Here is a 16,336-nt window from a genome sequence, read left to right as displayed (position 1 = left end):
AAAGACGTGTGTGTGCATATGTACGTGTTCGTGCGTGTGTGTATTTATGTGAGACGGGGTTTGTGTGAAAGAGAGAAAGCAAAACTGCTATTGAGAGAGAAGAAAGTGCACCATATACGTGTCAGCCAACATGTTTGCGTCTGACTTTGAAACAGTGGTTGCGTGTGCATCTGCGCATAGTACAGCCCACATGGCTAAAAAGCACATTACAGAGAAGCAGAGGAAGCTTTGAGGCTGCTTGCAAAAACTGCTCAGGTCAACAGACAAATGCAACCTTGTCAGGACTGTTTCAGAGAACAGAGAAGAGCAAGAAAGAATGAACTCGCACCTTACAATTTTGTCTTGCAGTTCTTATCAGGTCTGCAACACATGCAAAGGCAGATCGATTTTCTCTGCACTATTTCAAATAATAGCAGATTCCTTAAAGATCACTTTCCACTCTGGATATGTAACGGTGAAATTAATAGTGTAACCTGAATATCACATGTTGCTGACGTTGTGTTCTGTTGCAAAATCATCTGCATATTCACAAATACATAAAATGCTGAAACACTAGGAACACAGAGTGATATCAGAGGGGACCATCTACATGTTGTTTGTAAACTTAATTTTTGTTGGAAGTGTCTCGTAAGTGTTATTCAGGGGCTGTGTCAGGGACAGCTTTCATGTGAGTATGAAGCTTAGAATGGCTGAAGGATTTTCAAATCATTTTGTACATGAACAATAAGCCAGTGTAGTTTTATCAGCATACAGTGGATACGTTGGTGCAGAGATCTTGCTTGTTAATATCCCAGATGAGATCCTGTTCTCCCATGCCCCAGAAGCTTCTGGTGGTGGACTTCTCGCTGTTCATCTTGACTTCCCTACTGTCGTTTCCAGTGGGAGTTCAAAGGTGGCATGGAGCTGGGAGATGAACTTGTAAGAGGCCTTATGGGAAGTGTATTGTGAGTAAACCATTATGCCTCCCTCTCTCTGCCACCAGTCAGCACCCCATATCAGTGCCTCTCCCTTTAAGAGGTTCATAAACACTGAACATGAACACAACATGTCAGCTTTCTGACTTGACTGACAGGTGCAGAGTCCATCTCTCCCTTTTATTTCCAGAATTCCACTATCCATTGGCTATTGGTAGCTGTCAATCATCATTAGCAGTTAAAACAAGTAAACCTTTGAGTCTGTCCTCAATGTGGACACAAATCTAATGACTGGGGTTTTCTGTTTATTATAACTGATAATCAGAGAACTGACTGATTAAGTAATACAAGGAAAAGCAGGTGGCAGAATAAGAGCTGAAATGCTTAAGTGGGAAATTTGAGGACATCAACAGAATTAAGGAGCTCATAGATTGCAAAGATCTTAAGGAACTGGGGGAAAAGGATGTGAATGGAAGTCAAGCCTCACTTTACAGACAGTGGGATAGAGAATGCAATGTAAAAGCTGTTATGACAATCAGGTGTGGTCTGTCATTCCATTTGCTGGATGACAAATGGATAAGAAATGTCCTGCATGCTTCCTACAGAGGTAAAACTCATTCAGAGGTCTTGTTTTAAAGAATGTATCTTTTTACATTTCCAAAAGGTATAACACAGTATTACTGCTACTGCTGCTACTACCAATAAACAACTATTTTTATAACAACAACAACAAAAACAACAATAATAATACTAATACTAATACTACTACTAATAATTATTATTATTATTATTATTATTATTATTATCATTATTAGTATTATTAGTAGTAGTAGTAGTATTTCATTTTTTAATGCATCCATAATTGAGGATCAATCAAAAATGGCAAAATTGCTAACTCAGATCCTGTTACAACTTGTGGAGAAAGTGACAGAGAATCTGTAAGATGTAGTTAAATTTGTGGAGAGATCCATGTAAATGATTAATGTTAACAAATGTAAAGACTCTGAGGAGTCTAAAAGTGGCCTTGAGGCCAAAACTCTAACTGTTGGCCCACTACCACTTGAACATTTTAACAGGTATCAGGTTATTGAGTCACCAGTTCAAGGATGAGAAGTAATAATGATTAACACTCTGTTACATGAATAACTCTGTGACATAGACTCAAGTACTATTATGAAACTGTGTTAACTTAGCTACAGGCCTGAGTTATGTATTGCTATCAATCAAGTCTGTTCTTGATGGAATGGAGAGTTGCTGATGATTTATGTGGGAAGTGTCTCATAAATGTTGCTCAGGGGCTGTGAATGGCTGAAGGATTTTCAAATCGTTTTGTCCATGAACAATAAGCCAGTGTGTTTTTATCAGCATACAGTGGATAATTTCAATTTATTGTCATTTACCAGACAATAATGTGGACATCACTATCAGTAATGAAATTCTTGGGCTCACGGCCAGCTCAACTTGCATAGTAGAAAGGTAGAGTAGATAATCAATAGAAAGGAATAGATAAGATGTTGTGTCTCTGGAAGGACTAACTAGTAGTGATTAAGGTACCCTGTAGTTGCCGGTGATACAGAATTCCATTCCTTGACTCCATCTTCTTCCACTCACATCAAACCAGTGGAAATTCAGGAAGTTCTGTCCTCACCGAAAGTTTGCCCTGACTCCAACTGGAGGAAAGTGACTTCATGAATGGCCAGAACAGATCTCTGTTTATACTTTAAATCCTTCCCAGAGAGGGTTGGAATTACTGATATCGCTTTAAGGAACTTGTGCTGCTCAAAACTATCTGGGATCTCTTCAGCATGCATAGCAAGAGATTCAAGAAGTGGCAATGGAAAACTATTAATGTAATGGTATGTCACCTGGTGGGTCAGATATTTTTCGCAGATGGCCTGGACGACATCCAAAGCAACTACTGTCGGGGTCTCAGTGTCATGTAAGTGATGGACAGTGAACTGACGAATTTCGCTCCTGCTCTTTCTGGGATATGGGATCATCTGTCAGCCCACCATGAGGAGATCTGGTAAGACCATCCACATCCATGTTTTGTTTTCCTGCTCTGTACTGCCGCTGAAAAGAAAATATTGAAAGGGCAGACAACCACCTGTAACTAGTTGCATCTAACTTAGCTGAAGTTAGTATGTAAGTTAAGAGGTTGCTATCAGTAACAACTGTGAAGTGGCTCCCATATAAATAATCACTAAATTTTTCTGTGATAGCTCACTTAAGCGCTAAGAACTCCAGCTTATGAGCTGGATAGTGAGTTTCACTGCATGTAAGGCCTCAAAGGCAATAACTCTCATATGCCCTTCCTGCTCATAGTATAATGCAGCCCCCAGACCCAGGGTGCTTGCATCCGTGTGTAATACATACCCCAACTTAGGGTCTGCAAAACCAAGAATTGGGGCCATGGTGAGTTTTTCAATAATAGGGTCAAATGCCTTCTGACAGCAGGCAGACCAGTGATTTCCAAAGGGCTCTTTAGGGTTATGATAGCTACTCCTTTCTTTGAGTGTGCAATTCTTGTGGAGGGGTGGTTACCTAGCAGTCAGACTGTTCAAGGGCTTCACAATTTTGGCATAATCCTGGATAAACCTCCAGTAGTCCCCAGAGAAACCCAAAAATCTCTGAGATTTCTTGGACGTTGCCAGATTTTAAAGGCTTCTATTTTCTCAGGGTCTGTCTCAGCATCATGTTGGGGAACAAGTGAGAGCTTTAACCCTTTCAGACAGCTCAGCACACACAATAACCTGCACTTCCGGTGTATCTGAGAATACTGTAAGGTCATCAAGAAAGACAATGACTTCCTCTAGGTTGATGTCACTCATACACCTCTTCATCAATCGTTGAATGGTACTGGGAGCATTAGTGATACCCTGCAGCATCCTATTGAACTCCCAGAAACCTAAGGGAAATTCAGAAGTTTTCTTATGTATATCGGACACCTCTACTTCAGTCTGGTAATAAAAAGACTTGAGGTTGAGCACCGTAAACCACTTGGAACCTGTGAGTGCTGAGAAGGTTTCTTCTAGGTTAGGTACAGCGTGCACATGCTTTATTGTTTGCAGGTTTAGTTTAGTTTAGTTTTCCATTTTTCTTTCTCACAATAACAATAGAAGTATGACTCTGACTCTTTAATCACACGCATCAAGCAGCTCATGCAGATACCACTGGACAGCATCGAGGTCTTGCAGGTGTTCTGAACAGGCTCTATGCTTGAAGGGGGTTTTGTATGAAGTAAATATGCTACAAAATGCAATAGCTTGAAGATTTGATTTTGAGAACTTGTAGAATATGATGTTAGAACGTGTAGAACAAAAATCTGAAATTCACTTGTAGAAAAAAATTCAGCTGTATGTTGAAAGTTTCACTCATAGAAAATATTCACACACCCATGTTCTGAATGTGAAGTCACTGAAAAAATACTACACAAATGTGTAGACTGATATGTGCATAAATACAATGACAATTGGTGGTTGCATTGTTGATGTTGGCGACTTGATTTTGGTCTTGCGCTTGAGAATTAAACACAGTATTTTCGATCGTTCAGAACCTTGGAATAGATATGTCTGTCAGTACAATACTTACCGTCTCTACAATGTTATCAACTGTACAAAGAAACCTGTAGTAAGTTAAGTTGCATGTTATACAGAGATATTCATTGAGGTAGCACTAATGTTGTTAGTTTATCTGAGCTAGTTTATCTGTTCAGTTTATTTATTGCTACATTTACCATGTTGTCTGAGGGACTCCCAGGTCTGGGCCAGATATGACCGAGTCCCTCTCCACACTGAATGCTGTACTTCTTATGCTAAGTTTAAAATGAATTCCAAATTTTCAAAGAACAAAGTCTTCAGGAGTCCAATGCAGTGTAAGTTTATTGCATTCAGCAGTGAACAAAATACAACAAACTGAGTCAGGTCCCAGGGAATGACTGAATATAATACAGAAAATCATGCACTTATATCTAAAATTTTACCTGCATGCTAAACCTATGTATCCAATAAGCGCATAACACGGTTGTATGGTAACACCCCTTACATCATCTGTGTTTTGCATGATCCAACCCATTCGCTTCCAGAAATTTCCCCAGATTTTCCCAGAATTCATTATTCCATACAGCATTATTTCCGAAGTGTCCTTGTTTGGTTAAATAAAAAAATTAATATTCAACCGTGTCCTCATCCTCCCTTGGATACTCAACCATGTACCCAATCTCACCTCAGATACTTTACCCTTAATGCAGGTGTTAACTATCAAGCGTTGGGCTAGTCCATGCAAGGTGGACTACATCCCGACCATTACTTATGCTTCCTTGTCACTATAACCTAGATTTTACCCTTTTTATGTTGCCTTCATGTTTTGCTGACCTTGCATTTTCCCTTTTTGATATACCGAGGCCCTCTTCCATTGACTTCAACTTACAGAGGCCTTCCATTTCTCCAACGATGTCATGAACTGAAAAGTGGTGTATCTGGAAATATCCGGACAAAGTAAACTTCCACCAAACCTGCTGTTTTCCAGAGGTATTTGGATATCTACAGAACCTGCAAACGACCGCAAATGTCCGAATACAGCTGTTACATGGAGGTTTTCAGGAATCCGCCAGACCAAAGTCGTTAACTGATGGCTTGGCCTTTCAAATGCTAATAACAGTCAGTGGTCCAGGTGGAACTGGGTACAGAAGTCTGCCCCCCTTCCCCGCTGTAACTTTCTATCGGATAGCGTAATATTAAGCCTATAATTTAATAACCACTCAAATCTGTAAGGTGTTGCATGGTGTATAATACAGCAGTGGTGGGCCCATATAGCCTTTGATGTCATTGCACTGTCATACAACTGAATTAAGATGGACTCTTCAAATGGAGTATGCAGAAACATTGACAACAGTAAAAAAAAAAAGAAGTCTAAGAGGCTCATTATTTACATATTTGATGGTTATGCAACTGTCCTCTACTTAGGATCAAAGTATAGGATGACCAGATGCAAACAGACCAAATGTGGGATGAGTAGTAAGTTTGTGTGAGACAATGGGGCTGTACTTCAAAGCAAGGTAACTTGCTTATCCTAATAACTTCTGGTTAAGTTAACTCAAAGTAGTAAAACTCCCTATAGAAGAGCTCTATGGCTTTGTTTTGCCAGGAGAATGAGGCCATAGGGCTTTTCAGTTAGGTTTACTACATACTCTGACTTAACCAGAAGTTATCTTTACCTCGCTTCATAGTACAGGCCCAATGTCGGACATGTTACCAACGATTGAATGATATACAACATTTGTGTTCTGGCTCGTTGTCACACATGGAGTGTTGCAGGACCCAAGCACAAGACACAATGATGATGGTGACAAAAAGGAGGACTTTACTTACGAAAAGAAGATAAATAAACAGGTGCAAACAGGAACAATACCAGTAACAAAAGGGTGCAGCCTGACAGTGTGTCCAAAACAAAAACAACAATAGACAAAGGACAAGACAAACACAAGGGCTTAAATACAGAGGGAGAACTAAACAGGGCAAAACAGGAATGGTTCAAATTAACGAGGTTAATAAATGGGACAAACAGGGACAGGTGAGGGGCGAAGACAGACACAGAACAGGAGCACAAAGACATATCAAAACAAGAGTCCAAAATGAGGTGCAGGCTGTGACACTCGTAAACACCTATGCTTTGTCCCCTAGTCGATTCCACAGCACACCAGTTAGGCCATGAAAGATACAGGCTACAGCTTTTGCTATATGAAAGATATGATGAGCACAGTGCTGTTTGTCATCCCAGAGGCATATTAATTTTGCAGCATGACTTTATTGATAGACATCCAACGTGAATTGGCCATTACAGGCCCATCAAAGGCAACTGTTCTTGAGCAAAGCAGCAGGCATCATGCAGCTCAAGCCTTTAAAGTTATAATCCTGACCAAATCCAACTAAAACATAAATAAGGCACGAAATAAAGTATTATATAAAATAAAACAATTTCAATGCAAATCTTTATATTTAACCAAAATCTCTACTGGATGAGTAGCATGGTGAGAAGGGATAAAAGATCTTTCTTTTCTTTGTGAATATGATGTCAGTTGATAGCTTTTACCTTCATGTTTGCAAAGTTTTTCTAAGTTTGTTTTAGCAGAGGAGTTTGTCGGCCCCACAGCTGCACAGTTTGATTGACGGCCGCCACAGCCTCTTCATGACCACCCTCAATGCTCTCCTCTCAGCCATTGGAGGAAAGCCAAGCTTTTAGAAAAACTTGGCTATGTTGCATTTTTGCTGCTTTTGATGTAGTGCTATTAAATAGAGTAAAAACTATGCTGGAACGACATAAGCGGCTCATGTGCTGGGCAGGTAAAACAACGCAACCATATGTCCTTATTTCTGACAATTAAAGACAAAACGATCATCGAAAATGCGGTACATTATCTCAATATGTGGGATGTGGGACAAAGGGTCAAAATGCTGTGTAGTACAAAGTACGATAAAAGTTTACAGGGCACAGGAGTTTGTTGTTGTTGTTGTTGTTGTTGTTGTTCCTTGCTTGTTTGTTTGGAATGTTTCTCCTCAGTACCATGATGCGCCCCGTTTTCTAACCACCCACTCAGAATCTAAGGTTGAGTCCTGTCCAGTCAGTTTTCTTTGCGTGCAAGGCGTAGAGTGACAGTAACCAATAGCATTGTGAGCAACTGCAGCGCGAAATTTGCTTTGGGGAGGGGGTTACCAGTATGTAGGAGAAGCAAGTCACAGAAGGATTACAGAAGTTGTACTCTGTTGATACTGCACATTTAAAAGATGACTTACAAAAAACACTTGAGTTTTCTAACGGACAGCGGTGTGGGGAGGCTACTCGTGCGCTGGGAATATCCAATTATTCCAACGCCACGTCAAACACCTTGTGTCCGTGTTAAATGCATTTTTTAAGAAAATGTCTGAACAGCAGTAAACGTTCATGGAGAATGTTATTCGGCGGTTGGACAGGATGGAGTCCCATCGAAGAGGCGCAAGAGGAGTCTGCCCAAAAAGTTTCAAGTTTCAAGTTTCAAGTTTAAGTTTATTTAGAGCCCAATATCACTGTTTACAGTCTCAAAGGGCTTTACATGCCCACAGGATTACAACAAAACAGAGCAGGGTGGCACCCCCTGACTTGATCCTCATAGCGGGCAAGAAAAAACTCCTCAAAAAACCCAGACGTTAGGGAAAAATAGGAGAAATCTTGAGAAGGACCACAAAGAGAGGAGACCCCTTCTAGGCCAGCCAGGCGTGCAGTAGGTGCCAGCCCAGAGGGCAATTTACAAAACAACAGAGTGATAATAAATGAGAACACAACTGGTAGGTAGTATGAGGAATGACACAGCAGCATGGGGCTCAGTTGGGGTGGACGGCACAGCTGTAGCAGCGCAGGAGGACACGAAGCCGCAGCAGCCATCGGGATGACGGTGAAGAGGGATGGCATGGAGGGTGGGGGGGGGGGGGGGGGGGGGGGGGGGGGGGGGGAGACACCTAAGAGAAAGTAGCCACATTCACACCAGACACTCATGCTCAAAACAGATGAGCCACAGCCATGCAGGAGATGAGGGAGGGAAGGAGAGCAATTGGAGTAGCGGCACTTAACAGATGAAATAAGAAAAGTAATTTTATAGATAATTTTGTATTGAAAGTTGCAAGAGTAGTAGCTGAGGAGGGCGCAGGAGGAGCAGGGCCACGTGGGGGAGCAGGGCCAGGGACAGCAGGGCACAGTCATTCAGCCGGTCAGGGGAAGGTGCCACATCCAGGAAGCAGGCGCAGACATCGACCACTCACACAAAGAGAAGAGAGCAGGTTAATGACAGCAACTGATCAGGTTAAGATAAGAGCAGAGGAGAGGAGAGGGAGGAGAGAGAGAAGATGAGAGGTATCTAAGCCGGCAGCTACTAAGCTAAACTATGCCAGGAGAGACTACAGCAGAGACTGAGCTATACCGGAAGATTAGTTTGAGACTATGCTATCATACGACACGGAGAATAAATGAGTCTTAAGTTTGGTTTTAAAGAAGACGAGTGGGAAATAACTCTGTTTCGGTAAGTTTATTTCTGTAGCCTTCTGGCTTTCGTCTTTGACTGCCGCGCATTCTGATACGTTCACATTTCTTTATCTGCTTTATCTCTTAATGTGGTTGAATTTAACTCTTGTACTAATTTTGCTTCTACAGGAAGCTGTGCGGAGAGTGCATAATGCTGAAAACAGCACGTACAGATATGATCCACAGACAAGATAAGACAACGTGTTTTGTTGGTAGGCTACATCATCGCGATTGTTTCATAACAGTTCAAGGAATTCTAAATTAACTTTTAATCCTTGCTTCTCCACTTTTTTTCTCTCTCTAACATCCTGTAAGACCTATTGAGACTACTAGAAAGAGTTACAGGATGAACCAAGATGGGAATCTAGAGAACAAATAGCTCTTTTCCACTGGGACTGTGCTGGTGCCCTTGCCAGTGCGGAAGCAGTGCTGCCTTGGTACCTTTTGAGATCCAGCCCACATTTCCACAGGTTTGAGAACCGAACGCTACTTAGCGAAAGTTTGGGTAATAATAATGTGTGACAGAACGCACCTGCTTGCTTTTTACATTTACCCTATGCTTCCACACAGCGGAACACCCTAAAACTTTTCACTCTGGGGGCGAAATTCATGAAAATAGTAAGCCTGTCACCGAGCTCAAAAGTTTAAATGAATGTTCAAATGATGGTCTGCAGTGGTCTGTTTGCACCAGCCAGAGCCGAGAGAGAGAGAGAGTTTTTTCTACCACTCTGGGTCCGACTACGTTCATTTAACATGTAAACAACAGCCTGTGTTGATGTAGACACAAATTGTTGCCCATACATCTTTTAATCATATTCATATTTTCATGCTAGATATAGCCTTTAGCCTACCGCTATCTTGGTCAAACTTTTTTTTGGTACTCCCGCCTCTCTGGAGAACATCACGTACAAAACACATCAAATGCTGAACGGATTGATCCTTGCGTGGTTTTTTATTTGCATAGCCAGAGCTACTGTTGGAAGTGAGGAAGAGGCTGCCATATGGGAGACCATAACAGTAGATATGATTTCTGAAGAGGAGGACGCCATATTGGATGGGATATGAGGCAGGCTCAGTGGACAGTTCTAAACAGCAACTAAAAACATACCTTTTTAGTCTAGCGTACTATTAGCAATTTTCTCTTTTGTTTTTCTCTTTTTTTTTGTTTTAATGGTTTTTATTCATTTTATCCATTCCTCATTTTTTAGATTCTTTTTTAAATTTCACTTAATCTATTCTTTTAATTATTTTACTCTAAACCGTTTTATTTATTAATTTTGACAATCTCTCCTGTTTTATGTCCCTTGAAATATGTGGTTTATCCTTGCTTTTTTTATTGTGTGGTCTATTTACTACCATTTTATTTATTTTATTTATTTTATTACTTTTTATTATTATCATTATTATTTTTATTTTCTTTCTACTGATATGTAAAAGCACTTTGAGCTACATTTTTTATATGAAAAGTGCTATACAAATAAAGTACTATTATTATTAGTAGTAGTAGTAGTATTACAGAATAGACTGGAGAAAGACCAAAAATATGTTGTGAATCACCATGCACGAGCTGGTGCGGATAGATTCACAATGGAGACCACAGAAGCCAGGTTGTTCTTGGGAATGCTCAACATTTAGTGTCTCATTTGTGTTCCCAAAAAGCATTTATGCTCTAATGTATTCTATTCTGTGATATGTTGTACTATATATATATATATATATATATATATATATAATACATTGTCAATTTATATGCCTAATAATTTATATCATACTGTATTTTCTTTATTTTTAATAAAAGTATTTGTGTAATTCATTTTTGTTTGTGAAACTATCTATATAATCTTCCTAAGAACACAAACAACAACACCAATACTAAATAATAATAATATAAAAATAATAATCATAATATTCACAATAATCATAATAATAATCATAATATACACCACATGAAATCATGTCTGAGGACACATTTTGGACCAGTGGGGGTGGGTTTTAGAGTAGGGGCAAGACACTGGGCTACCAATCCAAGGTAAGACTTTTAACCAATTGCAGGATACCTAGTGGCCCAAGGTGTGAAGTGTTCCCAAGCAAATGTTCCCTTGCAAGCACCCCCAAGGGATTATTCCCCATGGCAACTAAAGGCTCTAGTTAGACCCCCAAACCTGGTACATATCCAGGAGGATTCCAGTCCTTGTAACAGGACTGAAAACTCCCGAACCTTTGCATTTGACCCATCCAAGGTGGTGATGATGAACATGCAAGCACACACACACACACACACACACACACACATACACAGTGAGCAGTCACAGTGCAGCACCTGGGGAGTGGTAGGGGGTTAGGTGCCTTGCTCAAGGGCACCTCAGCTGTGCATATTGCGGGAAAGCGTTGTTAATTCACAACTCCGTCCGCCCACCTGCCTGCCAAACCAGCAACCTTTTAGTGCCAACCTTGCCTCTCTAACCTTTAGGCCACGGCTTGTTGAATTAGTAATGTAATAAATTATCAGATCATTAGCTAACACAATAGTTTGGCGTTTGAAGTCTTTTGAAAGGCACATTCATTATAGCTCTCCAAGTTATGTGCCTCTTCAACTGATAAGTTCTGCAGTAGCAGACAGTGAGTTTGAAACACTGAAACTAGAATATACAGAAGTCTCCATAAACTAAACTCCTTCCACCCCAAAATACCATTTCCTTTTTGGGAGGAGAGAAGAGTTTAGTGCCACTATAATAAACCTTCTGTCTTACAAACAGAGGAGAAGAAATCGTTTTCAGCAGAGCACCTCACATCAACTGCCAAACGGTAGGCTATAATAATAAGTTATCTTTCTGGTAGTAATGGAATTTATATGAGCAGGAACTCATTAGTGGGCATCAAGTGTATTTTGATGTGTCTTCAGACATATGACAAATTATTTTCCATGTGCAAAAAGGTGTACCACTAAAAAGGTTTGTTTTAGGATTTGTTAGAGGAAACACAATTTTCTTGAAATATCAGAATTATTATTAAAACTTATATAAATAAACTGATTATAATTATTTTATCTGAAAAAATGTGCAGCAGAGACATTGTGAATTTTAATACTTGTAATTCAGGCTTGCTGTATTTTTTTGCTAACGGGTGTATGTGAAGCTGTAATATTTTCGTCCAAATTCAAACAAACTGTTTAAAAATGACCAGTGAATAAAAAAATATCCTGTCATTAAATACAGCATGGGATAAAAACCTCTCACACCACCACATGTGATGACTTCAACATTCACAAAAAGGGGAGAATTTTCTGAATGCAACATTGGTGCATTTTGATTGTAACAAGAATGTTTGTTTGAAGCCATAATATGTCTTGTTGTTCAGATCAGATAACATGTGTTTGGGAAACTGTGTCACACCAGTTTCTCATTGCCTTATTCAGTCTGCTTCTTTCTTTACTAGATGGTAATTTTAAGATTCTTGTTCTCCAGGGTGCAGGTTTTGCTTTGAAAGTTTTAAAAGTCTATACCCACATGATTTGTTTGTTTCTGATATCAGTTCAGGAATTTCAGTTGTGAACAAAAGTATGTGACTTCAGCACAGCTATTTTCCTCACAGACATGAATACAAATAAAGGGATTATTTTTTTTAATTAATAGTGTTAACAATGTTCTTTTGCAGCTAACAGATTGAACCCAAATGCAGAAAACAGATTCTAAACGTTTTGACAGGGTTTTACTGAGACAATGGGGAAAGTGACAGGCAGATGAGAACACATGGAAATTGCAGCAGAAGAGATGATTTATGACAGGTGTTATGCCCAGCCTAGGGGTTACCGAGCATAACAAAAGTGACCCCACCTTTCCCTATTCCCAGTGATGACCCGTGCCAGCAAATACAATCCAAAAAGTGATTTATGTACAAAAGCGGTAGTAAGAAGCTTCGGGGGTGAGCGTGGCTAAACAATCTATAATTTTCAAACTAAATAAACTACTTCCCAAAAATAAAAGAAAATACAGAAATCTTCCCTAACTCCCTAACGAAAAACAGGAGAAAAGAAGAACGAACAAAAATGGCTTCACACCCCCTACAACTACCCGAATTGTTCATACAAAAATTATTCACAATATTTACAACGCACATCTACCAAAACCTAACACCACGAAAATCACAAACACACAAATAAAGATTTACAAACTACCACGAATATCTCTTAACAATACACACAACGAGTTATCGAACCACACACAAAAAGACACGGTCAAATTGGCCAGGACAAACGGGGGGGCAACCAGCATTTGGATGTCGCATCTTTTTAAAACCGCCGCCGTCAAGCTGTGGGCCCCGATTGCCACCTGCAAAGCAACACATTAAAGAGACAGAGAGACGTACGGGGAAACACACCAGACAGGGGGGGAAACAGCACCACACACAGGGGAGAAAAACAACAGCACACAAAATAATGCTCATTTATGACTCAGGGTCATAACACAGGTGACTGGGTCAGGACGCGTAGCGGATGAGTAGCCGGGAATGACAGACGAGAGGCAGGCAAGAGCTGAACATGCGGCACAGGGAGATAACCTGTTTACCAAAAGAAGAATATTAACACAATCGACAAATCAGACTTATTCTAATACATAAACAAACGATAACTCTACCAAGCGAACTGAGGCAACCAACTGACGGTGAGTGGTGGGAGAACCCGGGGGCTGATTCTGTTCTGTCCTTTGTGGTAAGCAATGCCATAGAAGTTTGTGTTTGACGGATAGAGCTTTACATTTCGATTTGAAATATACTACAGCTGTTTACATAATAATGTTAGCAATGAGAAGACCACCCCTTTCTCTTAGGTTTCAGTCCCCTGATGCTTAAATGTAATGTTCAGTCAAATACAGTGATCACCTGCAGTATTGCAAACAGACTCAGTCATTAAATGAGAGGGAATACATGCATGTTATATTGTGCTGTTACTTAGATAGATGAGAATCAAGTTTTGGTGCAAAAATTCCAACAAACCATTTTCACTTTTTTTTTCTTCAAAAATTAAAGGTCACTTCTGTCACATCTCAACTTGTTTTACCACAAGAACTGCAAAGCAATGGCTTCTGAACTTGTGAAGAAGACTCAGAGTATCACCTCAGCAGAGAGCATGAGAGAATCCACCCAGCTCATAATGAAACCTTATGCCAACTGGGAGGAGTACCTGACACCAGCACCACTCTCCATAGCCATACTGGGGGAACTGACTTTCATTTCCTCAAAAACCGATTTCTCCATCAACAAAAACCCACCCAAAGATGGCTACAAGTACATCAGATACCCAGAGTCATTCCGTGCCTGCCTCATGCAAGTGTGTAACTCTGGCTGGTGGGCTTTTAATGAAGCCCATAAGAGTATGGATCAGATCCGCCTTCACACTTCCACTGTACCAGACTATATGAAGACTGCAGTGAAGATCCTGTTTCAGGGAAGTGATGAGGTCATCCAGGCCCACCTGCCTAACCAGCTGGAGAACATTCGGGCTATTGCAGATGACTGTGTGGACCTGGCGAATGCAGCAGAACAAAAGTTTGCTGACGTCATCAATGTGGTTCAAGAGCTGGTGGAGGCGTGTGTGAATGCAGAACATTGTTACGGACTGGAGCTGGAGGAAATAAAAAAGAGACTGGAAGAGGCCAAAATGAGGGAGCAAACATCACGAGAAGCCAATGAAAGATCTGCGAAGGCAATGGAGACAATGGAGAAGGAATTGGAAGAGGCTCAAGAGAACTACAAGAAAGCAATAACTTCACTTCCTAGTGGATGGGACATGATTGGCATGGATTTAGTTGGAGGATTAACAGAAAGCATCACAGGGCTAGTAAATGGAATAACATCCATTGTTACATGCTCTTTTACACAAATGTGTGAGGCATCAACAAAAATTAAGTTTTCATATCATTGTATAAGAAGTAAGGATGATGCAGCAGATGAAATTACTAAAATAAACATCTACAGCAGGTCTGGAGAAATTCTTAAGATATCAGAATTTATTGGACAATACATTCAAGAGAAAACTATTGATTGGAAGAAACTGTATGATCAGAAGAAAAAATACACAAACACAGACTTCGCAGCAAACCAGTTTAAAAGGATTAAAAACAGCTTGGATCAGTTCCCGGACTGTAAACCAAAACGAAAAGCTATTCTCTTATGTGAAACTGGAATCAACATCTGTCAGCGGCTCGCACTGTGTGCACCTGAAGGCAGCTGTAGCAAGGAGAAAGAACAGAAGATCATCTCTAATTGGCAGGAGCTCATTAAATCAGCTCGTGCTTTTGACAGCAAAAGCAAGAGTGTCACAAAGTCTCCGTCCATGACACCAAAACCACCAATGATGTACCAACAGGAGAATAAGAGTGAAGGGTCTAGTAAAATGTCTGCAGGACAAAGGGCGACAGAGAATGCTCACTTCCGTATTGAGCAGACCAGAGCACAACTGGACAAGACAAAAGAGACGTATGAGAAGTGTGTGGAGAACATGGAGAAGAACCAGAAGGAGCTGACTGACATTTTGGTCACCATGAGAAACTGTGAACTCAAGGAAATCGACTTCAATACCACCATAAAAATGCTGATCAAAGGTATGGATGCCATGGGTAGAGTGAAGGAACAGTGGGAGAAGATGGTACGTTTCTTTCAGATGGTGTCCAACATTGTGAAGGTCAATATGAGCAAAACTCTCCACAATTTTGTCACAACAGCCAAGCAGACACAGAAACTCTCTTACAATGCCAAACTCTTCTCAAAAGACCTGCTCTACAACCAGGCCTTCCAGGCATCCAACATAGCCAGTCTTGTCCATATGATCTCAGAGACCTACACTGAGGTGTCCAACAAATACCTGATGGACAGAGTCAGTAGTCTGGGCAAACTCATGGCCATGGATAAGAGTAAGCCAGAGTTTGAACTCGAGCGTCTACAGCTACAGAGTGGCTGTGATGATGCTCAGAAAGGTATTCTACACCTGGTCATCAAGAACAAAAAAGCCTTTGAGAGAAGCGCTGATGCAAGACTGGAGAAGATTGAAGGAGAATTGTTGGCCATTCTACCACCTGCAGCACCTGAAGAAACCAAGGCCATTAAAGAAGCTGTTCAAACAGGATTCAGCGAGGAAGAGGAAGCGAACTATTACTGAGGTAAAATTTAATTGTGGCCTCACACATTTTTATTCATTGACTTTACTTTTTCACTGAGTGGTCTTCCAATTAATTGTTTAGTTCTTAATCTAACTCTTTTACTGCCTTACACAAACACACACACACAATAAATATATATATATTAGGAGTGGCTCGATACCGCTTTTTCATGTCCGATACCGATACTGATAGCTGCAGCCTTGAGTATCTGCTGATACC

General features: G+C 40.5%; 1 protein-coding gene across 1 annotated transcript; it reads left to right on the top strand.

The window, feature by feature from the left end:
- Positions 1-14,037: 14,037 nt before the first annotated feature.
- LOC115821860 (uncharacterized) lies at positions 14,038-16,116 on the top strand. Its single transcript, XM_030785645.1, has one exon. The coding sequence runs from the start codon at positions 14,038-14,040 to the stop codon at positions 16,114-16,116; it is 2,079 nt and encodes a 692-aa protein (XP_030641505.1).
- The last annotated feature ends 220 nt before the right edge of the window (positions 16,117-16,336 follow it).

The sequence above is a fragment of the Chanos chanos genome, chromosome 9 (genome assembly GCF_902362185.1).
Source record: "Chanos chanos chromosome 9, fChaCha1.1, whole genome shotgun sequence".
Classification (NCBI taxonomy): domain Eukaryota; kingdom Metazoa; phylum Chordata; class Actinopteri; order Gonorynchiformes; family Chanidae; genus Chanos; species Chanos chanos.
This window is presented reverse-complemented; position numbering and strand designations above follow the sequence as displayed.